Raw genomic sequence first — 27,667 nt, 5'->3', positions numbered from 1 at the left:
CCACACACTCCCTGGAAGGGGGACGGAAGTCCTTCTGGCTTGGCTGGAGCTCTCTTCACCAGGTTTCTACCCTCCTTTCCAGAGGCCCAATGCTGGGCAATCCTCATCTGCCATGAAAGTCCCTATCATTACCTTCATTTTCCAAATACTATTTGTCTAGTCCCCTTGTGGGAGATACCTACAACTTTGCCGTCATAAGCAACACCGGAATGCATTTCCTATAGGCCTCTGAGGACGTTTCCCTAGAAACACACCCAAGAGCACTACAGCTGGGTCCACAGGTACATGGCCAGGACTAAGGGGAGGCAATGGGTGCCCAGAGTGCAAACTAAGGCAGCTAGGGTCATTCAAGTGGAGAGTCAGTCCTGAGTGCAAGGGCCTCCCACATTTGGGCCCTAGGGCTTCTCTTGCTTCACCCTTGTCGGAGCCTTGCAAAGGTACCCACATATTTCATTTCTCTGCACCTGTCACATGCTCTGCCATCCATCCATGCCTGCACTTAATATCACCTGACCTGCTCATGATCCCAGGATCTTGGGAAGGAGCCCTGCATCGCGCTCCCTGCTCCGCGGGAAGCCTGCTTCTCCCTCTCCCACTCCCCCTGCTTGTGTTCCCTCTCCCGCTGTGTCTCTCTCTGCCAAATAAAGAAATAAAATCTTTAAAAAATAAATAAATAAACAAACAAATAAATAAACAAATAAATAAATAATAAATTTAAAAAAATGTATCACCTGACCTGCTGAACTGTGTCGCTTGCAGGGGTAAGGTGGTTCTCAATCCTTTACTCCGCCTTCCTCTGATCACCAGTGAGGGTGAGCCTTGTTTGTACACCTTAGCCATTCTGATTCTTCCTCTGGGAATGGCCTATACATATCCTTTGCCTTTGTTTTTCTTTTTTTAGGTTTCTTTTCTGTTTTGCATTGATATTCAGAAGTTCCTTGATTATTCTAGTTACAGCCTTCTGTTGGGTTAAGGCATGGAGAGTATCTTCTCCTAGCTTATCACCCATATGTTGATTTTTGTTTATAGTAAAGCAACATTTTCTATTTTGCTGCAGTCACAGGCATCACATTTCTCCTCGTGGATTGAGCTTTAGAGGTAATGATAAATCCTTTCCTATTACAGAGATATTTCCTACATTCTAATTTATTAACTTTATATTTTTACCGGTAATAACTAGATAGTTAATCTATTTGGAGTTTATGTATATGGTATGAGGTAGGAATCCAATTTTATTTTTTTTCTCCATTATGGAAAGTCAATCTTTCCAGTGCCATTTACAAAATAATCCAGCCTTTCTCTAATAATTTGTGATTTTATCTATTACATGCCAAGTTATCATATTTAAATGAATTTATCCTGGACTCTCCAAACTATTCCACTTCTCTATTTGTTTCTGTACCAATATCACATTATTTCAATACTATGGTTTTATAATCTGTTTTAATGTCTGTAGAGCAAGACCTTCCCTTAATTTTTCTTTTTCAAAACTGTCTTAGCAGATCATGGGCCTTTATTCTTCCATATATATCATAGTCAGTTTTCCCAGTTTCAACACAATCAGGCTAGAATTTTTCCTGGAATTCATTGAATACACAGATCATTTACGTTCTTTTAAAGTTAAGGCATTATCCCACTATTTATCTGTGCATTTAGGTCTTTAAAAAACATCCATATATTTGAGTTTTAGATTTAGCTCCTTAAAGGTCTTGTGCATTTTTTGTTAGGTTCCTAACAAATTTCTAAATACTTCAGTATTGTGCAAGGATCTTATTTTTATTACATTCTGAAGAAATGTATTCTTATTGCAGAGGAATCCATTATTGACTTTATATTCTGATCTTATATAAGCTACTCTTATTATTCACTGTTCTTATTAGGTTAATTGATTTGTCTTGTTTTCTATGTTGATGATCATTTGACAATAAAAACAATGTTCCATAACATGGGTGGACCTTGAGAGCATTATGCTAAGTGAGATAAGTCAGACAGAGAAAGATAAATACTATATGATATCCCTTATATGTGGAACCTAAAAAAATCAAATCAAAACAAACAAAAAACCCTTGGAAAACTGTGGGGGTGGGGGAATGAGAGCTTAAGAAAGAGTACGTACTCGCCACTCGTAGATAAAGAAGTCCTGGGGTTCTAATACACACTGCAGGAATTAGGCAACAAAACTGTATTATAAACACTAAACTTGCTAAGACCAAAATAAGGAGAAGGAGAAGGTGAAGCAGCAGAAGCAGCTGCTTTTTTGCTTCCAGTCGTTTATCTCACTCAGCGTTCTCACTTTACTGCACTGGCCAGGACCATCAGGTACCATGTTGAATAGTGGTCAGGCCAGAAAAACATCGTTGTCTTCTTTCTATTTTATTTACTTAAGTAATCTCTGTCCCCAAGGAGGGGCTCGAACCCACCACCAGGAGATCAAGAGTCGCATGCCCCACCCCACTAAGTCAGCCAGGCACTCCTCTTTCCGACTTCTAAAAGGCTGAGGAGATTTGGGTTTTAGCCTAGTATTTAAAGGGGGTGAAATGTGCTCTTGAGAAGGAAGGCTGGACTGAGGAGAGCCAGACAGGAGGCAGAACGATGGGTCCCCTAGGAATTGTTGCAGTAACCCAGGAGAATGCTGTGGTCCCAACTGAAGCTGTGCAGATGAGTGTGGCAGAGAGAGCTGGGGGCAGAGCTGAGGGGATTCTGGAACAGATTACATTCCCGAGTGAGAATCCAAGACTGAAGCCCTATTTGGGGGTTGGATGCCTGGTTGGGGAGATGGTGATGCTCTTCACTGAGGGCGAGCTTGGGGGAGAAGCAGATTTGGGGAAGGAAGGTGGGGTCCACTACAGATACGTACGCCCACAGGGGGCTGTGGAATATCCAGTGAGGGGTCTACCAGTTGTCTGAATAGAAGTATATAGAACTGAGGGCAATGATTTGGACGAGGATAAAGATTTAGGTGTTAGGCGTAACAACTCCAAGTGGTATTAGTGAAAGTTCACAAAGTTCACAAAGTGCCCGGCGCATACGGGTTGGCTGCTAGTAGAGCTGTCAGGATTATCCGCACAGCGGTGGGAGTTAAAACCAGCAATGGACGGATGTCCTAGGGCCAGCCCAGAAGCCAAGGGGGCTGAGGCCGGAGCCCTGGGCGACGGCTACACCGGAGGGGCAGAGGACGCTGAGGAGAGACAGCAGGAAGGGCGAGCCGAGGACGTCTAGGGGAAGAGTACCAAGAACGAGGGAGTGGCTCTGCCGAGACAGCAGAGTTATCTGGAGGTGAATGCGCCCTTCTGCGAACGAGCAAGCTTTACCCGGGCCTGTCTCTCCAGAGCCGGCGCTAGCACACTGCTACGCACGCACCTCCCGCCCCCCGCCCGGGGGGTCCCGGCCTCGGCCGTCCGGCGGCACCCGACACCGGCCACGCCCCCGGTCCGCCCCGCCCCCACCTCGGCGGGGCGCCGGCGCGGGAACTGCCCGGCCCACGGCCCCGCCCATGGCCGCTCCGGCCCCGCCCCTGCCGCGGGGCGCACTCCGCGGAGCCCCGGCGCCCGACTTGACGCCCGGCTCGCCCGCTCGCTTCGTCCGCGCCCCGCTGGCCTGCACCGGGAGCGGCCCGCTCAGTCTCCACGGCGGGCGTCGGGGCGGCGCGAGGCCGCGCTCAGGGACCCCAGCGCCTGGTCGCCTGGCCGCCGCCAGGTTCCAGCCGCGTTTCCGCGGCCGCGGCGGAGGGGGGCGGGGCCGGGGGCGGGGCCCATGGGCGGAGGGCGGGGCGGCGTCACGTGGGTAAACACGCTGCACGTGGAGCCGAGCCTGAGCGCGGTGGGCGGCGCAGGCTCGCGGCTGGCGGAGGGAGGCCGGCAGGCTACGGCGCGCGGCTGGTGCGGTTGCTGGAGGCGGCGGCCCGGGGGAGGGCCGCGCGCGCCAGGCTGAGGTTCGGGTGCCCCATTCTGCTGCTGGGAGACAGTGGCACTGAGGTCGGGCTTAGCCGTGCCAGGCCCTGCCCTAAGGGACGTAATAAACCTGCGATAGCCCGGTGCGGTGGGCACTGTCCCATCTCGCAGACGGGGAAAGCGGAACCGGAGCGCCTAAGAAACTTCTCCAAAGCCACGAGGCCTTAAAGTGGTGCATCCTAGGCCCGAACTCGGGCCTCCTGACTCCTTCGCGCGTGGGCCCGGGTCCTGTTCCTGACGTCCTGTTCCCACCCGTGGGTTTGGAGCTGACAGGGACACTCGGGGGAGGCCTAAGGTTCCCCGCTTGTGCGGCAGGGTGGCAGTGGGGCCCGCGTCCACCGGAGGCTCAGAAGCCGCGTTCGCCAAATGGTGGCGATAGCTTCCGCCCAAACGTGGCCGGCATAGACCTGAGGGGGGTTTCTGGCTCCGCGTCGCCGCTCATCGGACCACCTCTCTTTTGGGACCCACCTGTTTGTTCCCGGAGCTGGGGGTCGTCAGCGCCCCCTGCATCGGGCAGCGTCCAAGACACTCGTGGGCTCCTTCCCGGAGCCGCCTGCTACCCTGGCCGCCCTCTCTCGTCTCTCCTCCTCTTCCTCCTCCTGCCCTTCCTCCCCCTTCTTCCTTCTCGCGTCCGCCCCGCGCGACCCCGAGGCGGCCGCACCAGCACTGGGCCGCTGCATGGGGTCAGGACTGGCGGAGGCCTGGGAGGGGCGGACAGAGTGTTCAGGATTCATCGAAGAGTGCGTCCCAGCCCCAGAGCGGATCTACCTGGCTCCATGGGCGGTACTTGGCGCTCTGGAAAGAGCACGCGCGCCTCGGGCTCCTTAGGGCCCGCAGTCCCTGAGAGGATACTTGGGCCCGACCCTGGGTTGGCTTTTGGGATTCATATAAACTGGTTAATGGGATTAACCAATCCCAGGCTTCTTATGCAGTGTAGACACCCGAAACCACCCCCTACCCCCTTCCATTTGACCTTGGGCAAGAGGCTGAACCATCCTGCCTCAATTTCCTCTTCTCTAAAATGGGGTGGTGGGAGACTTAAGTGACTAAATAAAGCCTTGGTAACAGTGCTGTGCATGTTGGTGCACACCCACACTCCGGCTGGGAACTGGGTTTTCCTGCTGTCGGAATCCCAGCCCAACCCCGGACCCCAGTTCTTTCCTCAAGATCTGTTTTATGGTAGGCTCCTCATAGGCACCTTCCAACAGTGACTTGTCCTGATGCATTCACTGACAGGTCAAGACAGTGACACAGGCCTGTGGTGCTCCAGAAGCTGAACCCTCCTAGTTGGCTCCTTCCTGCTCACCTCCCTAGTGGCCAGCCTCAGCTTGTCTCCCTCTGATAATTCTGCTTCCTCTGCCCCACCCCCATGGGGAGACCAGCAGCCTAGCATGTTTGGCCACACCCGTTCTGAGCCTCCCTGAACTGCAGTGTGATGCTGGATGGGGCACCATTATTCTACTAAAGACGAAAGGCTAAACACAGTGGTTTTCTGGGTAGCAAACAGGCTTTGTGCAAGAAAGGCCCAGGCCTGGGGCTTTGGCTAGTGAGGACCCTCCTGATCTCTCTTTTTCCTCCTGGCCAGCCTGGGGGAATCACAGGTGCTGGTTTAAGGAAGAGGAAACCAAAACACAGGGAGACCTAGGAAAAGCCAGAAGGGAAAGTTGGGGGGTCAGGGGGGGGGCAGACCTCAATGGTGTGTGGCTGCCACCCCTGAGGCCAGGTGTTGGGGCAGGCTTCCTCACAGGGGTGTCCGGAACCTTCCCTGCATCCTGGGCCTGGCACAGGCAGTGGCCACACACCTACAGCAAGAAGGATCCTGTTGTTGGAAGTGGGATTTTTGCAGCAGCTTCAGATCTTTGCTGTCAACCATTGTTTCAGAGGGTTTCTGTTGTTTGTTTCTGTATTTGCTGCTTTCTCAGAACAGCATCCCTTTGCTTCCTTTACGGAGCCAGCTAGTTCAGATGGGGCTGACTCCAACCCTGCCCCAGGGCCTGGCCCTGCTTGGCCAGTCAGAGCCCTGCATCCCTCAGGCCGCAGTGATTAGAGAAGACATGGTCATGTGACCCATACTGGACCAATGAGTATCATCCTCAGCACTCTGGCTAGAGGTTCTGGGAAGGAGGTGCTTGCTGGTAGGAATATCAGCCTGGAGATACTGGCAGGTGCCACCTGGAGGAGGAGGTCAACAGAAAACAAAGCAGAGCTGAGCAAGGGAGAGAGAAAGATTCCTGGCGATAGCATACAAACACCCAGATCCAGCCATGCCTGAAGCTATGTGTGCCCCTGGGCTATCCAGACAAAAGTATCCATGAATTCCTTGTTTCTCCTGTTTGAATTGTGTTTCACTTGCAGCTAAACATCTTATGTCATCTGGCCATCTTATTTCTGGATGAGAAGGCTGAGACTTGGGGGCTCCAGGCCACATGGCTTATCAGAGGTGGATCTGAGCTACAGTAATCTGGAGAGTGTCTCTGGCAGGGGCTCCTGCCTCCTCTGGTCTCTCTCAGTCTCCTGTGCTGGACTTCCTGACCAATGAATCCATAGCCTCCGAGCCCACAGATGCCCTTGACTGAATATTCTCTGGGCCAGCGCTCCCTGGGTCTGTCTTGTCCCTAACTGTACCTCAGGGCCAGCCATAGAGGCTCTTGACAAACAATGGGGGAGAGAATTAATGAGTCATCAAAACCCCTGTGTCTAGTTGGGGTTATGGAGGGGTTCAGAAAATCAGGAACTCCCAGAGCTTCCTCTCTTCCACCCTGCCCCTGCCCTTGGCATGCACGACAGCCCCTTGTCCGCACTTTTACTGATGACTTTACCTGAGGCCTTGCTCCAACCCCTCAGTTCTTCCCTGGACCATCTCGTGGATGGCGGTATGGCCAGCCTTGGGCAGTGGAGTGAAGGATGGGCTTTCACCCTAACTCCCTTGCCCCGTACCCCTTTGTGCCACTCCAAAGGCTCAGGCACCCCAGAAATGCTTCCAGGAACACCCCCTGAGGGGCCATGGCTGCTCCCTGCCCCCAGCACACCAGAAGGGATGAGTGAGAATACACAGGATCCTGAAATGTGCGGCGCCACATCTGCCCAGAGAAAAAGGGAGGCCTGGAATCGCAAGCTTTGTTATTTTTACTTTTTGGTGTGAGGGGCCATCTGTGCAGGTTTGAGCTTGTCTGGAGGAACCCAGATTTGTAGATGAAATTCAAATGTAGGATTACTTTGCAGGCTGTCACGCTGAGACTTTCTCCCCGAGCTGGGGCGGCAGTGCTGAGACTCATAGCGACAGCGCGTGCCAGGGTCCAGCAGCTGTTCGGGGTGAGCGAGCATGTGGGGCCCTCCACCAGGGCATTGTCAACCCCCACAGCGACGGTCACTCTTCTCCGCACTGGTGCTACCAAGGCTGCCTGGGGGGGCCCGGAGCGCCAGCTGAGCACACGGGCTCCCACTGCCTGCCCGGAGGCCGTCCAGAGGGGAGGAAGCCAGGGGTAGAAGGACGCGGGCAATGCCAGCGGCGACCGGGAGGAGCTCTGACCCCCTCAGTTGTCGCCTGTTCCTCCCAAACGACCTCCATGAGCCTGCAGCGGCACACGCATCCTTGGATATGCCCACGGCCCCCATCGTCAGCCGCAGGACACCATGATCCCCGTGCATGGAAATTCCAGAACTTTCCTGTCCAAGCTGAAGCAGCAGGTGGAGCTGGCCACATGGGGCTCCCCTCTAGGACCTTCCCACAAACCAGGGCTATAGTGGGGAGGGGTGTCAATGTGAAAAGGGGGGCAGGAGGGTCATCCAAACCCCACTCTGGAAGCCTTTTCGGCTGAGAGTCCTAGCATGAGGCTCTCATTTTAGCTCCCGGCTGCTCACAGATTGTGCACCGCCCCGCACATCCTGTGTGAGTCGTTAGTCTCCAACAGCAGCCGAAACATCAGGTGGGCACATTTGTCTGGTGAATTTGTAATAGGAAACATTGTTTCTGGCCTGGATGCTTTCCTTGGGCCCGTCCTGGGCCAGATGTGCGGCAGCCCACGATGGGGTGGCCCCGGGGAGAAGGAGAGGACCCTGAGGTTCAGCACATCTCCGTTTGGAAACTTCGGTGCCATTCCTGACCTCTCCTCCCGGGCTCTGGCGGGAGGGTGATGATAGACCTGGGGGGGGGGGTGGCGGTGCGGGGAGGGGAATGCTCTGTGGCTCTTTTAGTCATCGCCGTGCTCCAACACACACTCCTTTCCCCAGCTTATGCCAAATCATGAAACCCAATACCAACAGACAGGGATTGTGGGAAGAAAGCAATGCATAAGCTGCATTTTTTCTTTCTTCAAAAAGAACCCTTGGGTGAGGAATGTGACTTCCAGTGCACCAAGAGGGGTCCTTGGCTCGGAACCACTGCTCCAAACGCACACTCCTCCACACGCTGCCCTGCCACCCACGTCAGAGAGAGTACCCGGGCGCCGGGTTATGGCAAAGCAGCAGGAGGGCCGCAGGGCCTGGGAACAGGGCAAACGGCCACTGCTGGTGCCCTTGGCATTGCCCGGGTACCGAAAGGACAGGGCAAGGGGCCCAGAGGAGGGCTCCCCAGGCCCTGCTGGGCTCCAGACTCACTCTGGGGCTGACTCGCTGGGGCAGACAGACCTTTTCTTTTTTTTTTTTAACACAGAAACAAAAGGATGAAATCATTAGCATCAATTGGGCACATTCAGTGTAGATTACTGACATGCCATTGTTACGAGGATAAAAGAAGTATAATTAATAAAACCCGCCCAGCCTGCCTTTTGTGCTCCCATGAATTCTTTATTGGCATCTGCATCTATCTTGTCCACAGACGAGCCCTCTCCTTCCACTGCCCTGGACGACGCTAAAATGAACGGTGCAGAAAATCACTCCCAGGATCTGGAAACTCATCTTCTTCTGCTGCAATTTGTCTTCTGATGCCTCCGTTCTCTCCCTCCCAGGGCAGAAGTAGAGCATTTTCTAGCAGTACATCACAGGTTCCATTCAAGGAAGAACAAAGCCGGGCCCGAGCTCCCTCCCACCGGGACCCTGTCGAGGGCCACCCTGCAGGGCCAGGTCCCTCGCCGTCGGGGGTGGGGGCATTTTCTGGAAGCAGCCCTGGAATCACACTTGCCCCACCTCTGGCCTTGACCTGCCCTAGATGGGCTGAGTGTCAAAGGTCACCCTGAGGGTCAGCAGGCCGCCTGGCGGACCCCGGGGGGAGGTGGGGCAGCCCTCAGCCCCTGGCCGGCCTCCAGCCCACCTGCTTGTGGGCCTGCCCTCTGCCCTGCGCACTGTCGCCCTGGCCCCCCGCCCACCCTTGATGTCGAGAGAAATGAAACCTCCTTTGCATGACAGGAAGCAGGGAAGTTCCCTGAAGTGTACTGCAAACCTAAAAACACCCCAACCCAGTCTTTCATCACCACCTGGAAGACCAGCGTTTGAAGAGAAACAGAAAGCCACTCTTAACCCCTGAGAGCCTGCGCTTACACTGAGAGAACACACTGTGGCCTCCTGCCCACTGAGCAGATGAGGAGTCTGAAGCCCCAAGTAGGTCAGTGATGAGCTGAAAGCCCCACAGCCCTCGGGGTGAGAGCCGAGACTCTCCCGAAAATCCAGGAATCTGAATCTCCATCGCCTGTGAGAGACCCACGGTAAAGAACATGTCTTTGGACACCAAGATGTTTGTCCTGGTCTTAAACATGCTCAAAGAGCCTGCTCTCTCTGCCACTCTCCTTGGACCTTTCTGCTTTCTTCATCTGTACTGTTTTCTTGCTTTTGATAGAGTTAGGGGCCCCAGCTATTTGTCTTCCCTGGGAGGTTGGCAGCGTGTAGGTGAGGATCAATGGCAGGGAGTCCCGGGCCAGGGGCAGGGGCGGTGGGGACTCTGGTGCTCTGTATGTTGTGGGCCCTGCCGGCCAGGCTGCCAGGGGCTGGGAGCCACAAGCCTATATGAGCTCTCCCAAGTTCTACATGTCGGCGCAAATGTTTCAAAACTTCTTTGCAGCCCAAACACACAGAACCCCGCACGGCAGCACCAGCCCCACAGCCCAGATGGGCAGCCTCTGTTTCTACCCCGAGAGCCACAGGGGCCCCGCTCAGAGTTGGGGAGGGATGGAGGACAGAGAAGTTCGGGGGGTGGGGAGGGGGCTTCAGACCAAGTCATCATCTCTCACGATGACGGATTGCTCGTTGCTTGTCTACAACAAGGTATAACTTGGGGAGGTGCTTAGCAAGAGGGGCGCAGAGAACTTTCTGGATGACTGGGGGAATGGATTTGTCTGTCTAGCTCTCTGTCTGATGATGCACTGGAGCTTTTGTATGTCATTCCACCCTTGTGACCCCTCCAGGAACTGGAATTCAATGGCGTGTGGCTCCTTTGCCCAGAAGAAACGCTAGAACAGCAGAAGTCTGATTCATTTCTGTTCAGGTCTTGCTTTTCAGTCGGAATGTGGTCTTTTGCAAGTGGAAGATAGCGTGTATTCTTCTGGGCATGGAAGAGTACGAAATTTAATGAAAGTGACTACACATGTAAGAATCAATCCATTTCCCTGTTCATTCAGGGAGTGAATATTTAATAAGTGCCTATCATGTGCCAGGCCCTGAAATGATGTGCTAAGCAACGAAATCAATTGGCAAGCAATCACTGAAAAAGGAAAACGAGAGGGGGTGAGTTTGCATGGGTATGTCCATTTTAAATGACCTAAGAGAGGTAATTGGATAAAATAGCCCTGTACAAAAACCAGCGAATGTTTTGTGTATTCGTATGTTCGTGTGTGCATAGAAAAGGTTCTGGAGCCACATACACTATTTTAACACCAAAACTGTTAAGGATGGCACCTCTGGGGGATTTTCACTTTCTCTGTTGTACATGTCCGTAGGAGTCTAATTTATCATATCACATATGTTCTGCTTCCATAATCAGAGAAAAACCAAGGAAGTTAAATAATAGCAATTTTCACGGGAAGAAAAGATGGCTGTAGCAAGTGCTGGAGCAGCCGTGGGAAGGCAGGCTCGCTCACACTCCCAGGCTGGGAGGATCGATGGGCATAATTCGGGGAATTAGCTGACCACATCTAGTAAAGTTGCAGGGGCACATGCCCTTTGACACGGCGGCTCCAGGTCTGGGAACGTGCCCCAGAGGAACCCCCACGCGTGGCACACGCGTGTGCAAGATGTTCATTGCAGCGTTGTCGGTGACGGTGAAGGCATTGCTGACCTACTCGTGGGCCAGCCTGGGAGGGACTGTATACATTGGGGATAGTCACACAAGAGAAAACTCTATCACAGTTAAAAATAAATAAATCCAACCCTCCATGCTTCCACGTGGGTAAATCTTGAAAATAAGGTTGAAAGAGAATAGGAAGTGGTACTATTATAGGTAAGGTTCGATGCCACTGGTGTGGATTTTTAAGACACCCAGAGTAGTGTTTCTGTAAGTCTATTGCTTATGGAGCCAAATGTAAATGATAAAAGTCTAAAAATATGTGTGGGAATCATCCACACTGACCTTGGGGTGATTGTTAACTCTGAGGAGGAAAGACGATAGGATGGGGGGAGGGAGACCAGGGGGCCCTTCAGTGACATCTTCAATGTTGTATTCCTTTAAAAAAATGTGAAACTGGGGATGGGTCTCCAGGTAAGTCATCGTATTGCTTTCTGCACTTGAACATGTTTGCCTGTCGGATGCGTGTGAACTGATCTCGCTGATGACTTGTGAATTGAGTGGCTTTCCTACGTGTATTGTGTATCACCAGTGACCATTTTTCCTAAGAGTATTAACAACGGGAAGTGAAGTAAGCAGTTTCTCTAGAAGATGGCAAAGTGCGTGCGTTGGGGTGAGGACGTGCGCCGGTGGAGGCTCCCTTCACACAGGAGGTACTGGGGACATGGGTGTGGGACAGACAGGGGTGCTCTCCTGCAGGAGGTGAGGGTCTAGCTGACTGTGGATGGGCTGACGGGCAGGGGTGCAGGCATAGAAGTTGCTGTGGCCTGAAAGGAAAGGGGGGCAGTCACTGAGGCAGGGCCATTTAGAAATCACTGATGCATAGAGAGCACAGTCCTTTTCCCGGGACCCTGAGAGGCAGAACTCAGGGCTTGTTTCTTCAACTTCTGCCTCCAGACGTAGCTCTGAGCCCATCATTGTCCCCTTCACAAACACCAGCTCCCTGCTGCCAGGGACATCGGGCCTGTGTCCAGCCTGATGCGTAAAAGCCCATTGTGACGTGGCCTCTGTCACCTCCGCTGCATCATCTCCTGCTTCCTCCGCTGACTCGTGACCGTGACCCCTCTTCATTGGCTGGGGGGGGCGGGCCCTCTCAAACAGGCATGGCAGCCCTGCTCCAGGCCCTTCCCAGGCCCCCATGCTCCCGGGGTTCCAGACCTGCTCACCTGAGCTCTAGGATCGCATCCCGCGTGCTTTGGTCTCGAGTCCTGGTGGTGCCCAGGGCACAGCAGGGCTCAGGGGCTCACGACAGAGGGCACCCCGCGCAACACACCGGGGAAGCCAGCATCAGACCAGAAATCACTGCAGTCGGCTGCTACACAATTTTTGGAATTGACATTGGTCGGGAAAAATGATTGAAAGGACAGGCGGGGGGTGAGGTGCAGAGGGAGTCCTTATTCCATGCAGGACAGCATTGCTCTCCCGTCTGAAGCTCCTGGGAAATAGTACCTGGTAAGTCTGTGAAACTGAGCACATTAGAGTCTTTGGGAACTAAATCTGGAATTGGGATGAGGTAGGAAAAAAATCTATGCTCATTGAATACAAAACGCAATTGTCTGTCAGTGCAGGAACTGAAGTATCTGCAGCAAATTATATTTAAGACTCTATTGTCGCAGGCAGATTAGCTAATGCTTGATTTTAAGTACAGGCTTCTAATGCTATTACTCCTGGTTAGCTCTGCCTGGCAGGTAACCTTGTGCAACAAATGGTGGCATTGCTTGAATAACATATTTGATCAAACAGGACAATTCTTTCAAAAATTGAGTTCTCTGTGGCAATTGAGACCTGTAATCAGCAAATTAGATGATTACAGCAGGGATAAAAATAGTCTTCTAACAATGTCCAAGGTATAAATGTGATTTGAATTTCAAAATGTTGAACATGCAGTAGGAAAATGCACGGTTGGGTAAATATGACTAGACATTATCAGATTTGATCTCTCTTGCCAACCCTGCTCTGAGCTAGAGCCTAATTTTGCTCGAATAGATTCCAGTCTTGTTTGTGCTCAGTCTATCTTGCACTGTCTATGCTCCAGATCTTCAAGGACTCAACGGCTTTACTTATCAGCCTTTAGGAACTTAAGAGTCCACGTGAACCTTAGCATCATTTATCCACTTGGTGTGAAATCCACGCAGCAATGAGCTGTCCGAGGTCCACACAGGGAAGATGGCGCTGGAAGGACTTCCACACCCACTACCTGAAGACCATTGTTTTCTTTCTTCGGCACAGGGGACAGGGACAACCAGAGCAACTCTGGGGAGGTCTGGTGACTGAACTGTGAGCTGGGGCGTGACATGAGGATGTGGTTTGCTCTACCACAATCCAATCAGCCCTCATGGTTGGTCAATAAGTTACTCTTAGTTTCTCCTCTAACACAAGGAAGTCAGACTAAGGGGCCACGTCACCTCCTTCTCTGTCTGGGTCCCCCTGCTCACCACCTCTGCCTCAGAGCGTTGGCTCATCCAGGTTGACCAGAGCTGCCATTTTCACGCCCATGTCTGTTTGGCATCCCCCGGCCTCAGCCGGTTTTAGCTGAATGGCAGAACAAAAATGATTTGGCAAATGGGTACGCAGAGCCAACTGCTGAGGGACCAAAGTCTGTGCTGACTACTAGCAAAGGGAGGAGCTCCTTTAAGCAGGGAAATGTGATGTTACTTACTAGTTGCTCTTAGGGTTTCTGGCAGAGCTACAGAAAATATCGACTCCTGTGGATTTCACTTACCCACCCAGGACGCACCCTTTGTTAGCACAGGTGATTCAGAGCTGCCCGTGGCAACGCTGTCATTTAATAAAAACAAAAGCAAAATCCTGATGTCCAGAAATGCAGCACTCTTGAATTTGCTTATAAGGCTTTCTCATTTCAGCGGCCCCAGTAACGCTCTGCGACAATGTGTGGGCCAGACGTCCATGAAGTAGTTAGTACCTGCCTCAACATGTGTTCAGACCAGTGTCAGCTCCCCTGTCAAACCCTAAAACTTATCCAAAGCTTTGAAAATAGCAATGTTTTCAGTGCCATGTTTTTGCATAGAAAATGCCAAATGTAAATTAACCACTTTTAGGATTTTTCCAACAAGCCACTTACGAATGGTCAACTTTAAAAATGCACTGCTTTTTAAGGTGGGAGCATCTCTGCCTGAGATGAGGAAATAATTAGCTCGGAGTACCATCTGACTAAATACCAGGACATGTAGATTTATAATGCATTTATTTGGAAACCATATTAAAACTTGCCAGAACTATCGCATCACAACGTGGAGAAGTAGGGTCTCTCTCCGACTTCATGTAAGTATGATACCGATTTTAAAATGGCTGTTTTTCTACTTCAGACAGGGTTTTGCAAAATGAGATAAAATACCAAGTTGAAAATAAGTGGGTTTGTTTGCTCATCACCCTCCCTTTTTCTGAACCCATAACATACACGGAAGCGGTGCAAGGAAGTGCAACACACAAGACCACCACGAAGAGAATGCTCAACGAAATGCATCGTGAACTATACACATTAGGCCTTAAAGTGGACAGGGACTTCCTCCATGAGCAAGGCACTTGGTGACTCCATCAGTGGTCAGGGAACAGACCGTGCACTGACATCTGGCCTTGAGCTACGTATTTTATTTTACATTTTCTTCTTCAAAGTATAGTTTTAGGCTACTACATTATGTTAACAAGTTCTCCCAGCAGAAGTTCTTTAGGTTAAGATTTGGGTAAGGACGAAAAGGGTGTTGAGTACCACTTATTACAGATGCTTTATGACCTCTGGCCTGTCGTGGGGCGGACATCATACCTAAGAATCCTCTTGGATGCAGACATGCGCTCCCCAGTACTGTCACCGCCAGCCGGGGAGCCCCATCTGAGCAGCCACTGTGCAGGCCTGCGAGAAAGGGGGAGAAATGCCAAATTGAAGCCTCATCCCCACCTCACGTGGCCCTTGGCAGGCATTCGTGGCTGTACCTAAAGCTCACTTCGAAAGTCTTCTTCTAAATATATTTGCCTGAAAAGTACGAAGCTAAAGAAAGAGAACTCGATGCAGCCACACTCAAAGATGACTTCTAACTTAAATGATCACACATAGCTCATAAAACGAGCTGTCTCAGACAGTGTTATCTTTATTAAAAAAACGGATAGACGTAGCAGCACTTACAAAATAACAAAATAACAGTTCATAAAAGGCATTGTACATTGTCAACTGATAGTGTGAAAAGGGCAGGCCCCCAGCACAGCTGGTTGTGGGCTCCACATCACAATGCTCACAACCACCTGTTCCCCTCAATACGACACAACCCAGCACACCCGAGGGGAGCCCACAGCAACGTGGCACTCCGCAACTTCAAGCCTTTGTTCCGTGTGTGAACAGTCAATCAAGTCAAGTATCACCCTCCTTAGCAGCATCTGGAGCACTCATTGGTGTTCTGGAGGTGGCTGGTGTACTCGACCCACTTATTTCAAAAAATCTAAGCATTCAATAAAAAACACTTGTCCCTGTCCAATGCCATCCACAGAAACACTTCGGTTGCAGAAGAGACATGCTCTTCCGCTGACATATCTGTAAAAGCTAACGCGCGCCTCCGCCCCAGTGTGCAGCAGGGAACTTGGAGCGGGCACTTCTGCACAGCTGTCTTTGGTGGAGGATGCTGGTGTGGTCACGCGGTCCCCTGCTCACTGCTCTGCTTCTTACTGCTCTGTGGGGGGGTGAGGACCCCGGTGGGGAGAGGAGAAATCCTATTTTGTTCAGACAATATGGCTTTCTTTGCTTGGGCTTTGTCCTGGTAAGAATAAAAGCGAGAAATGTTAAAATGGAAGAATGCATCCTTTGGGCTTCGCGGCCTGTGTGCTCCTTTCTGTGGAGGTGAGGGCAACGAAACAGCAAAGAACAATCTGAAGTCGCTGGTCTGTGTGCTATTTAGACATCGCATCTATTGAGCACAATTTTTCTTTTTCAAAGGAATTATAAGAATTGGAGTCTTTCTAGGATATGGGGAGCCTGCCTGAAGAGGAGTGAAGAGGCTACTCAGGCAGTTTTAGGAATTTATCTGAGAAACGAGGAACACGACTCACCAGCAAATCCAAGCTGTTTATGTGGGTCTGGATGTTGTGCGCATCTTCAGCAGGAACTCCCCTGAAGTGCTTAAGTTTTGAGCTCCCTGTCTCCCTTATAACCATGGCAAATGGAACCATCCACTTGACACACTTCTCTATATCACACCACTGATACCCTGCAATGAAAATAAATTTTAGGCTCCATCGGTTTGTAAGTTTAATACACCTTGTGAATGGACTGGAAAGCCAACGTACCTGAAACCTTTTGCATCAATTCAGATGAAGAGAAATGATACAAGGCAGAAGCAGCAAGTACACCATAGGGAAATTCTAAGCAGCCAACATCCAGGACACAAAGATCTAAAAGCTGTGGAGGAGAAAAGAACACTGAAGCAGGAGGCCAACGTCTATCCCTTCTAGAGTTCCTCGGTCTCCTGGTGGGATAGGTAGACCCCCCAGAGGTAAAGAGCCACTCACCTCTGCGATGTGTATGAAGATTTGCTGGGGATACTGTGGCAGGAGCACTTCATATAAGTCATTTAGATATGCCACCTGCATATATACATTCAGCCAGGACACAATGGTCAGGGGACTTAAGTGCCACTTAAGGGCCTAAGGGAAAACAGAGAGAAGGGTCAGACCAACGGCTGAGAAAAAAACAAAACCAAACAGACGCTTCTGCTCCCTTGGGGCCTCCAAAGGAGTTCAAAATGCAACCACGTTCCATGCCACAATGTGTCCAGCTGGGGAACACCTAGTCAGATGCACTCAAACTGAATGTGGAAAAGATATTATGTATGCATTTAAAAAAAAGGACTGAAAAATTAACTTGTAACCTACCTTCATAATGATTAATTCCATGCTAAGAATTTCCTCTCCTGAACAAGCCCCATCTGTAACATAAGCAAACTGGTGTAGCTTTGGAGGATAGATTTCCTAAAAGGAAATAAAAGGGAGAAATGACTACCAAATTTCTCTAACAGTTTTAACTTACAATGTACATCCAAAATTACTGTTTTTAGTATGCTAGCATGGAAAGAGAGGGAACATCATGGAATAAATACAGGCGCTACTCCACTGGTCAAAATGCATTCATTGTGAAAGAAACCAAACACCCATCGTTACCAATAAATAAAGACATAAATACAGCTTTTACTCAGTGGGGATATTTTTAAAATTTTCACCTTTTTAATACCTTTAGCAACATGTTTGAAAGTTGGTCCTATCCACCCTTCTCATCACACTAAAATTCGAATCCTCTTGGGTCAAAGTTCAATTTTTTGGCGTAAAGTAACTACATTAACCTAAGCATTTTATATACTCACTACTTCTCTCACTTCTTGGTTGATTTCTAGCCCTTTCTGCATGTATCTTTACTTTAGATGACCTCAAATTAGAAAAATGTAGACAAACAGTTGGCCTATTCCAGTAATCTCAGGGGATCTCAAGAAACAGCATGTGCTACATAAGAAATATTTTAAAATAATTTACCTCAAGTTTGGCAGCAATAAATAAAGATGAAATCCCAATAAGCTGTAAAAGTGTTTTAACAATATTTTGTTGTGTTGCCATATACCGATCAAAGAAATCCTGTGCCAAGTAAAATGTCTCTCTGTGAAGTTTATAGACTTCGCATACCTGAAAAAATATTTAGTAAGTTTTAGAACAGTTACTTGAGGAAAAAAGAAAGACAAAAAACAACTTGCCATGAGTTTTGGTGAAGGACAATATAACCAAATCAAGAGAGAGAACTTTGCTTTTCTGAAAGGATGGTTACCTGGCTTGTCCGTAAGCACAAACACAGCGCAAAGCTGGAACTCAGAAGGATTAAGTGTTCTGTGATCTATATAATAGTAAGGGCAAATGTGCATAGGCTGCTAAAGCAGCATTTTCATGGAAAAACTGTGAATAATAATCTCAAACTAAAATTAGGACCATGCCTGCCCTGCCCACCTCACAGGATTGCTGAGAGAGCGGGTAAAATGATGTGCATGAGGGAGCTGAAGAGGACCAAGGAAATAGTAGACTTCAACTCATCACCACCGTCTAATGTCTGATTATGCATATAAAACTGCCATTCCTACATAGGCCTTCCCTTGTGTGAGTGCAATTCATGGGGCTAAAAAGTAGAAAAGGCACGGAAGAAACAACAAACAGAACATTGAGAGAAAATTCCATCAATCACTAAAGAGTATTTCTAAAGTCCAAGTTGAGGTATATTTGAAGTCAGTTTTTATAAAGTAATACAATTATGATCTGATCAGAAGTGAAACTAGAGCTTCTGTCCCCTCAGGAACAAACTCTCAGACCTATGTCACCCAGCTCACAATTGGGCACACAGCCTGAGTACCACCTTTCCCACACGCACGCAGACTTCCTGGCTGGGCTCGGGGCTGAGAAACAGCATTGCTGCAGACAAGCCTGCAGTTTTGTTCCACTGAAGACAAAAAGGTTACCATTCTTTTCTATCCTTTTAATGGTATTACATGACCTTTTTGATTTACTTTCAGAGAGAAGCCTTCCTTAAAGTATATGGCATCACCTGCATTATGCAAAATAGAACTTCTCTGTCACATCTTATGAGTTGAAGACTGGGAGAGTAAAGTATACTACACATCTAATGTTTTGAGGAATTATAAAATGTCTCCAAGGGCCCAGAAGGGCTATGTGCTATAGTGGGCCTGCAGTGGGCAACTGCAAGGCCTGTAGTTTAAAGCAGGCAGGCCTGCCAAAGAACTCAGTATAGAAAATGTTAACGTTTTCAGAGACCAATAAAGAAAAAACAAATTAATAATGGTAAAAACAGCTATCTTTTCTTGCCTACTATTTCTAATCCATACCAACTCTGCAAGGAAAATACTGTTAGAAAATACTGCAGATGAGAAAACCAAGATTCTAAGTTCAATGACTTGCCTGACGAAGACACATACATGGTGAGGTAGCAGCAGGGGATCTGATTCTAGGATGGACATAACAGGGGGGCACATACCCCTGGAATATAGGCTTTCCAAAGAGTACACAGCAGAGTTTGTTTTTAGGGAATATTGAGACACTTGGCTTCCCCAAGTCCTTTTTTCATAAAATGGATCTACCTGAGATTCCTTTGACACCACAAAGAAAGCCTACTTCTCATCACCCAAGGCTTCCACGTGTCTAGGAAGGGCCCCTTCATCGAGGCACCACAGAGTCACCCACAATTCCTCTCAGAGGGAGATGCACTGCTCATACAATATCGCCTTTTATGTTTAACAATTACCCATCACCATTTGTAATACTCGTTCTTTTGATCAATTGTTGCAGAGAAGTCTGACGGTGTGACCAATAAAAGATTTGAACAATATATTTTGTTAGGACGATATTCTGTGGGGAAGGAGAAATGGCTTCCAAGGAGTTAAAAAGGAACAATGTAAGCTTTCTGACTGTTGAAGATAAGCCTGTTCATATATTTTGAAAACTTATGATAGTGGCTATCAAATAGCTGTTATCTGCATTCTACTGGATAGATTTAAAAGCAATTTAATTCACAAAGAACAAATATCAATATTTACAGTTATGTGGAAAATATGTAATTATCTGAACTTTGAAGAAAAAAATTAGAGGCCAACTTAAAAATGTCTAAGAGGTAAAGAGACTTCAGAAATTCTTCTAAGGAAGAATGCAAGCAAAACAGCAATATATACACCACAGCTTCAGAGACACAGAATGTGTCAATGGGATCAAACACAGGAGGAGATCATAAGAGCACAGATGATGCTAGAAGTGGTCAATGCTTCCAGTCAGCTGGAAGACTCAAGCTCACCTCCATTAACCAATCCAGAAGAATTGCTCGCATCTTAGGCTGCAGGAGAGGGTGCCGCTGCATAAAGTGCTTATCCCTTAAGTATGTCTTTTCCTTGTTTAGCATAATTTTCCAGACCTCGTCTCTATTTGCCCAGCTACAAAAAACAACGCCAAGTGAAAGACAAAAGGTAGGTGTCAGTATGAGTCCACACTAACTTGGTGAGATTGTGCACAAGGAGTAAAAGATCTGGAAGGCACATGGCAGGCAACTTACTTCAGTATAGGCAGTGGCGAGGCTCTGGAGGGCATGAAACTCTGCGGTCCACACGCGGAACTTGGGTATGCCGGCTCATCCTCTTCTTTGTCCGGTGTGGGAATCAAGGAGCAGGGGTTTTCACACACAGAATTACCGTCCCAAGGCTGTAAAAGAAAAAACACATTTTTAAATGTTTGATATGAACCAGCTATTTTTACATTCATTGATTTATAGAACAGCCAGTAAAATAGAAAAGGTCTTCACACTAGGCAGCAATCTCTAGGCCCAAATACATATTCTGGACTAAATTCAGATGAAGATGGAACGTGTAAGTAAAAGCCACAGTAATGACTCCAAGTTTTCATTTCACATGGTTTAGGAGCCTATGCAGTAAATATCTAAGACAACTACAGAGTCAGTAGCATTTTGTCCTCCACGTTGTCACCCTCAAACACGTACCTGAGCAGTAAGATGGACCCAGGAGGGGTTAAGACAAAAGGCAAACAGCTCTTATATTACAAAAAACGACAACAGCACCAACAATACAAATCCATTTGCAGCTCAGTAAGATACTGGGCATAACTTAGTCTAAGGTATGCTGTGGGATTACTTGGTCACAACTGAAAGATTTGTTTTTTTAACAAGTACAACTAATCTAAAATTTCTTAAAAGTGAAAGGATTTCCAATAAAAGTATTTACATGCTCACTCCACATTCACAAGTGTAAAAGATCAAAATGTAAATTGATTACCATCTATATTTAAAGTTTCCCCATCTTAAAACAAAAAACCATCAAATGTGACATCTTTTGGTTGCAAGACTAGCCTAATACATTACATAATTGGGACTTTTTGTTTTCCTTAACTCAAAACAAAACAAAAAGAATATCTGCCTAGTTAAAACCAAATCCAGGAATGGTCACAGGATATACTAAGAAGTCTGTGGAGATAGAAGCCAGATACCCCTGAAGACCTTTGAATCCTGTCCCCAAAGTCTTGCACAGAATGACTCAAATAACTGATAAGTGAATAAACCATCATTAAAAATCCAAACCCAAATATGCTTTTCTTTTAAAGATTCCAGATACTCAATTTTATTCAATTTTCAATATTTGGAAAATACTAAGGTCATTTTGCCATTTAGAAAATTTTCTTTTTCAAGCTGCTCTGTTCATCGTCCTACTCTGAAAAGAAGCCTATGATGGATTTTTTTGAATTATAAGAGTGATTTTGTTGACAATGTGGCAGGTAATAATCCCACCAGCATGGAAACCCTGTGAAGTCTGAGATTCTAGGCACTTTTTTTTAAGGCAGACAGCTCATTAAGGTTGACTAGAGAAGAAAAGGGACAAGGGGACAACTAGAAATGAGCGTGGGGACTTGGGCTCCAGGTGCTGCCTGGAGAATGGCTCTCAGGGCACACCGGCCACTTTCAGAGGCAGCCAGAGCACTTTCAGTGTGCCAAGAAGAGCAAAGCAGGATAAAGCTCTTCTCCACCCAGGGTGCGAAGAATTGGGCATGCAAACTAACCATGACAACTCCTGCCAACAGCTGTTCCAGAAGGGCAACCTCCCCTTCCAGCTCTAGTATCATGTGCTGGTAGCATTTCCTTGACGCAAAAAGGGTCACATAACTGCTTCAAGTAGTTTCTTCATTCAGGAATGAATTCTAGCTGTGAAGGCAGAAGCTGGGTGCCACCCTCTGCAGCCAGATGGCTGAAAGAGCTGAGAGCAGCCCTTGGGGAGAAAATGGCAGCAGTTTCCAACCCGCAGTTCACAGACAAACCGGACGACCCACAAACAGACATGTGGTTTGGAAAGTTTTAGGACCCAGTGGGTGAAGCACAATATGAAGTCTATGCCCCTTCTCTTAAGCAGATACTGGGTTTTAAAGGAAGCCAGATCCATCTGACTTTAGGAAGGAAAGGGATAAGAGCAAGAGACCAATTTTGACTATTTCTAACCACCCCTGCCTCCTTATGAATTAACAACAGAACTACCTATGCAAAATCAGGTGCTGAGAAGTAACTAATGAAAGCCCAGGATTCACTTCAATAAAAAAGGTGGGTCTCATGCAAAAAGTTAAACAACAAGGGGTGCCTGGGTGGCTCAGATGGTTAAGCATCTGCCTTCGGCTTAGGTCATGATCCCAGGGTCCTGGGATTGAGTCCCGCATCGGGCTCCCTGCTCAGCTGGGAGCCTGTTTCTCCCTCTCCTTCTCCTGCTGTCCCTGCTTGTGCTCTCTCACTCACTCTGTCAAATAAATAAATAAAATCTTAAAAAAAAAAAAAAGTTAAACAACAAAACAGATTATGTTGAATGGATTTTAGATAAAAGTGCAGTCTTCTTGTCCTTAAGAAAGGCCTAAGGTAAGAATCAAAGGTTCTCTGTGGTCCTGATGAAGCAGTTATAAGGAGTTAGGATAATGCCCACAAGTAGCTCAAGGCTATTGTACTGGGCTGAACTGTAACTCCTGAGAAAAATTCTGTGTAATTAATAGGCAAAAAGGTTGTGTTACCCCAAAATTCTAGCTTCAGGAATCTACACAGAGAAATAAGACAACGAATCCTCCATAAATAGATGGACAATTTTCAAGCTATCTGCTCTACAAAATGTGCAGAAACTTGTTGTCATTAATCTGTGAACCACTATGAAAATTCCTCCTAGTTGGAAATTATATGCTTATTCATATAGCATATAGTTGAGTGATCAACTGTCCACAGTTTAGGGATAGGACCACAGCCCCATTTTAGTCACCCTAGCTCCGCTCCAATCATCCTGGAGAACAGAAATTACTCTAAAACTCTAAGAAGTCAATATGGATGCCTTTCTTTCTCACTCGGAAATTTCAATTCAAAAACAGTTGGCAAAATAAACAATCTTGAGTTTCACAAAGTAGAGATCCATTTTATCATGCCCCACAAAAATCACCCTACTTAAAGTTCGTTTGTTTCTTATATTTTAAAGAGGAAAAGAAAAGAAAGAATTCTTATTTCCTTCCCTAAAATCTAACAAGAAGGAAATTATCAACCCTCTTGTTCAATATTCAATGGACCTCCCCAGAAATGCTAATTACTAGGGTCTTATGTACAGTGACAACTATTACTACAAACCTACTGCTTTAAAGCCCTTCACTCTTCCAGAACCAACTGCTATGGCTGTTGCTCACTGCCCAACAAAGTGATGTGCTGCCCATTGCTAACCTAGTTGGGACCACTGCCCTCAGCTCAAATACTATTCCCACTCAGCTTTTCTCTGTGATAGGGTCAGAAGGCCTGACACGCTAGTTTGGAGATCGGCTGCTTCCCCTACTGGAGCCATAACTACAGTCTCCAGTCATTTCTGGAGGTGGAGAGATAACACAAGCTTTTTCTGCTGGGAACTTCTGATGTTGTAATGATATCACGAGCATGCAGGAAATTTGGTGGTAACTCTATTCCAAAGAGACCAGAGAAATGGACTCGTCAATTTAAAAAAACTGTGCTGAGACACATATATCATCACACAGAATATTCCACAAATACTCTGGCTGAGGGCAGGTCAAGCCCCAGACAGCAGTAGTCACTGTAGGTAATTGCTGGATGGGCTGAGAACCCCCAGAGGGGGAAAAAGTTAGAAACCTGACCTAAAGGGGGTGGGAGGTCCTTAAGCACCATGACATGATGGAAAAATAGAAGTGTGGATGGGGAGAATTCATGGCTGCTTATGAACACACACAAACCCCCATCATCACAGCTACCCAGAGTGTCAGGAGCCCTCCCCCTGGTTCGCCAGCCTAGAGACAGGGCTCTAGGATGGACTCCACCCCTGGCTTGCACAGGACTCTGGGTTACTTTCTTCCTCTGAGTCTGGGTTTCCTCAAGGGCAAAAGGAGAGGACCGAGTTATTTGATGTCCATTCTGGTTCTTCCAGACATCAGCGCATATTTGTAATCTCAAAGGTGCTGGCGAGGAACCCAAGACCTTCCTGGAGTCCCAAGGCTGGCAGAGGTCAGTGCCACTGCTGGGCACAGAGCTCAGCCATATGTACTGTGGCCATAGGTAGAGAAAAAGCCTTCAGCAGGAGGCAAGGGGGATAGAGACTCAATCTAACCCACAAAGAGCAGGAGGCCCTCCACCTAGGCCCAATCAGCAAGTGTACCCACCTGACTGCTGCACTGGCTTCTCACAGTCCTGTCAAGTTTTGCAATTTCTTCATCTGGATCCTGCAAAAACTAATATAAAGCAGCCCCCACCCCCCAAGGAAACACACCAAAGAGTCCAAAGACAAAAACAGAGAGAGAGAAAGAAAAAGTTGGTTAGGTTGTGGGCACCATTTCTGCCAAATGCACTCCCATTAACCCCCTATCAATAAACATGTGGCAGAGCCCAGTCTGGTTCCCAGGTAAGATTTGGGGGGGTCTCCTCCCCCACCTGTCTCCTTTGTACTCACAACAGCCACATTTGCCTTCCTTTTCCTGGAGCGAACAGAGACATCTGTGCCACTTTCCTCCTTCATGGTGTCCCGTTCCTTTGCATCCCTGCAAAGCCAGGGTGGCACAGAGGTCAGGGTGAGTTCTCCCCAAATCTGGGTTCACCCCTCCCCCACCACTGAATACCCTTCCCGTCCCCACAGCGACAGGGCCACTCACCTCTCCCTCCTCTCCCTCGGCATGGCTTAGGGCGTGGGATCAAGTTTCAGGCCTTAGGGACACAAACCGGGCAGTGGGGTGAAGACGACCGGCGGCGGGGGGGGGTATGGGCGGCCAGCCTGCCCCGGACACCCCTCCCCCTCCCGCGCGGGCGGCGGCGGCGGCGGCGGGAGCCTCCCGGGCCGGTCAGGAAAATGGCCGATGGGCCCGGGTGGCCTGTCACCCGCGGCGCCGCCAACAGTCTGCGATGCCGGGTCCGAACCCGGGGTTGGGGGGGCCCGCACGGCCCCCGAAATCCCCGCCGGCCATCTCCTCCCTTGTGGCCCGGGCTGCCTCAGTCTCCCCCTCAACACTTCCCTCCCCCCACCCGGTCCGTCTCTGAGCCACCCTACCGGGGCACCCCGCGCTGACGCCTCAGGGACCCGGCGACCCGGCCTCGCCCCACCCCCACCCCGGCCCGGCCCGACCCGGGCGCTGTGGGAGTCCTCGCCGCCGCGCCGTCCCGCAGCTCGCGACAGGGCCCTTACCCGAAGCCGTCTCTCCGCGGCAGGCAGGCGGCACGAGCCGAGGCCGGGGGCAGGAGGCAGGAGGCAGGAGGCAGGAGGCAGGAGGCAGAGGCGAGCGGGAAGCCGGGAGGCGGGAGGCGGGAGGCAGCGGCGGGCCGAGCGCGCGGCGGTGGCGGGATCCGCGCCTGCCCCCTACACCGCGCTGGCGGCCGAGCCGGCTGCTCCTGCGCCCGGCTAAGAGCGGGACATTTAAAAATCCCTGCGCGCGGAACCGGCCCCCGGCCCGCCCTCGCACCCTCCCGCCACCCTCCGCTCCGCCCCGGCCGGCTCCGAACCCCTCAGCGGCCGCCCTTGGGCCCGGGCCCGCCCAGCCACAGGCTTCAGGACCGCCCCGCCGCCGCGCAGGCCAGCCGAGGCGCTCGAGACCGCCGGGGGCGGGGCCTGCGCGGGGCGGGGCCTGCGCGGGGCGGGGCTAAGTGACAGGGCCTGCGCGCTGGAGGGGCGGGGCCGGGGCCGTGGCGGGGCCTGCGCGGCGCGAGCTGCGGCGCCGCGCGGAGCGGGACGCGGGAGGCCGGCTGGCGCGCGCGGTGGAGGGCGGGGCCGCGCCGGGCGGGCAGCACGCGGGGGAGGTCTGGCGCGAGCGCAGCGGAGGGGCGGGCCGAGGGACTCTGTGGGCGGAGCCGAGCGGCGCTGGAGCGGCAAAAGGCCGCATGGCCCGCGCGGGTGGAATGTAAACACTGCAGGCGGCGCGGGTTCGGGCCGGGGCCGGGGCTGGGGTCTGGCAGGGGTCGCGCAGGAGCGAGCGGGAGGACCCGCCGTCCGTCGGTCTGCCGCGCGCGCGCTCTGTCCCTCCTTGCACGTCCTCCCCGCCCCTGAGACGCAGGGTTCCGGGCTGTGAGTCGGGGCGGGATGTGCCTAAGGTCACAGCGCCTAGTCGCTGGCCTACAACCAGTGCCACTGGCAGCCGCCTGGGTCTGGAGAGCCGGTGGAACGGTGGTTGTTTCTGGACGTGCGTCCGCCCATCCATCCAAGCATGCACTCATTCATTCAAGAACAGCCCACCCCCTTTCCTGTGTGCCCCTCCCCCACAAACTCTTCCGGGGCATCAGAAGACTGAGCCGGTTTGGACCTTGGGATTCCAGGCACCCCCCTCTAGCTGAAAGCCTTCAGAGTGACTCACGTCAGACTCAGGGTCAAATTCGCACTCCCTGTCCTGGCGTACAGGGCTCCACAGGAACTGGCCTTTATATCCTCTCAGACCTACCCTCCACCCCCTCCACTCTCAGCTCGTCACCACTGTCTGTCCTTTCTCACCTCAGGGCCTTGGACCTTGTGCCCTGCAAGGACCCCCTCGGGCTGCTCTTCCTTCCTTAGAACTTAAAGCTCTTCAGTGACCACTTAATCTGGAGCACCCTACTCCCCAGGACTTTGTCTCCACCTCATTGCCCTGCTGTGTTTCCTCCACAGAACTTGCCACAAGAAGACTCTTGCTCCTTCATTTCCTTGTTCGGTGTCCCTCTCCCTACCTTGTCTGTCTTGGTCACTGCTGTATCCCCCAGCTCTTGGCATAGTGCCTGGGGGAAGGGAGGCACTTGTTCATATTTGTGAGTGAATTCTTGAAAAACATACACCGACCAAGCCCTTGTGGACCTTACAGGCTAGTGAGACAGATATGGAACAAGTGTCACTTGGAAGTGCCTTTTCTACTAAACTTGCAGAAGAAGCATGTAGTAGAGGGCTCCCAAACACTCCCAAGACCTTCCGTGATGCACAGTCTCAGTTTTGTCCCCTGCCCACCAATATAACAGTCTTCCTGAAGTGAGAGCCTGGGACTTATTGAAGAGTATGCCTTGTGTCATCCCCAGAGGTCCCTGTTAGCAGATGTGACCTTCCAGGGGCTCTGAGGTCAAGGCTGCTGAGATGACTTGCTCAGGTTGTCTTAGGGAGGCGTGGAACCCAGGTTCCTGAACTCCCAGCCCTGTGGCCTTTAGTAATAACAATAAGAGGAACCATAAACAGTGTTTCCAAAATGGCAGCTTTGGGCTAAGTCCTTCAGAGTATTAGTCAGTTTAGCTTCACGATAATCCTATCATGTTGATACTACGATGGTCCTATTTCAAAGGTGGCAACTATCTACTTTTTAGGGTGATTGTGAGGATTAAGTGAGGTAATTTAGACTTAGTACAGTGCTTGGCACATGCTAAGCGCTCAATCAATGAGATATATATGACAATGATAGACAATATATATATCAATATACAGATATCAATTTATATCATTGTTATCAATGATAGACAAGACAG

General features: G+C 49.9%; 1 protein-coding gene across 2 annotated transcripts; it reads right to left on the bottom strand.

Moving 5' to 3' along the window:
* Positions 1-15,243: 15,243 nt before the first annotated feature.
* CCNE1 (cyclin E1) lies at positions 15,244-25,685 on the bottom strand. 2 transcript variants are annotated; one of them, XM_045891193.3, is made up of 12 exons: positions 25,386-25,685; positions 24,859-24,910; positions 24,660-24,747; positions 24,373-24,441; positions 20,249-20,394; positions 19,994-20,129; positions 17,686-17,832; positions 17,035-17,130; positions 16,672-16,806; positions 16,450-16,561; positions 16,213-16,370; positions 15,244-15,920 (listed from the first exon to the last, which is right to left on the bottom strand). In XM_045891193.3, exons 2-12 carry the CDS (start codon positions 24,879-24,881, stop codon positions 15,798-15,800), a joined length of 1,233 nt encoding a protein of 410 aa, XP_045747149.1. In that variant the 5' UTR covers positions 24,882-24,910; positions 25,386-25,685; the 3' UTR covers positions 15,244-15,797. The 2 variants fall into 2 exon arrangements, with proteins under 2 accessions (XP_045747149.1, XP_064436240.1); XM_064580170.1 differs by lacking the exon at positions 24,859-24,910 and having other exon boundaries at positions 25,386-25,680.
* Positions 25,686-27,667: the final 1,982 nt, after the last annotated feature.

Source organism: Mirounga angustirostris, unplaced genomic scaffold, assembly GCF_029215605.1.
Source record: "Mirounga angustirostris isolate CCGP_5_RB_7025 unplaced genomic scaffold, mMirAng1.0.hap1 SCAF_16, whole genome shotgun sequence".
NCBI classification, from domain to species: Eukaryota; Metazoa; Chordata; class Mammalia; order Carnivora; family Phocidae; genus Mirounga; species Mirounga angustirostris.
The sequence above is the reverse complement of the archived record's forward strand: the minus strand, read 5'-3'. Positions and strand labels throughout refer to the sequence as shown.

Coding starts and splice junctions, on each gene's coding strand:
- CCNE1 (XM_045891193.3), bottom strand. CDS start 24,881: ATGCCGAGGGAGAGGAGGGAGAG. Junction 17,833..19,993: donor TTCTGGATTGGTTAATGGAG/GTGAGCTTGAGT, acceptor ATATTTTTTCAG/GTATGCGAAGTCTATAAACT. Junction 16,371..16,449: donor ATTGATGCAAAAGGTTTCAG/GTACGTTGGCTT, acceptor TTTTCATTGCAG/GGTATCAGTGGTGTGATATA.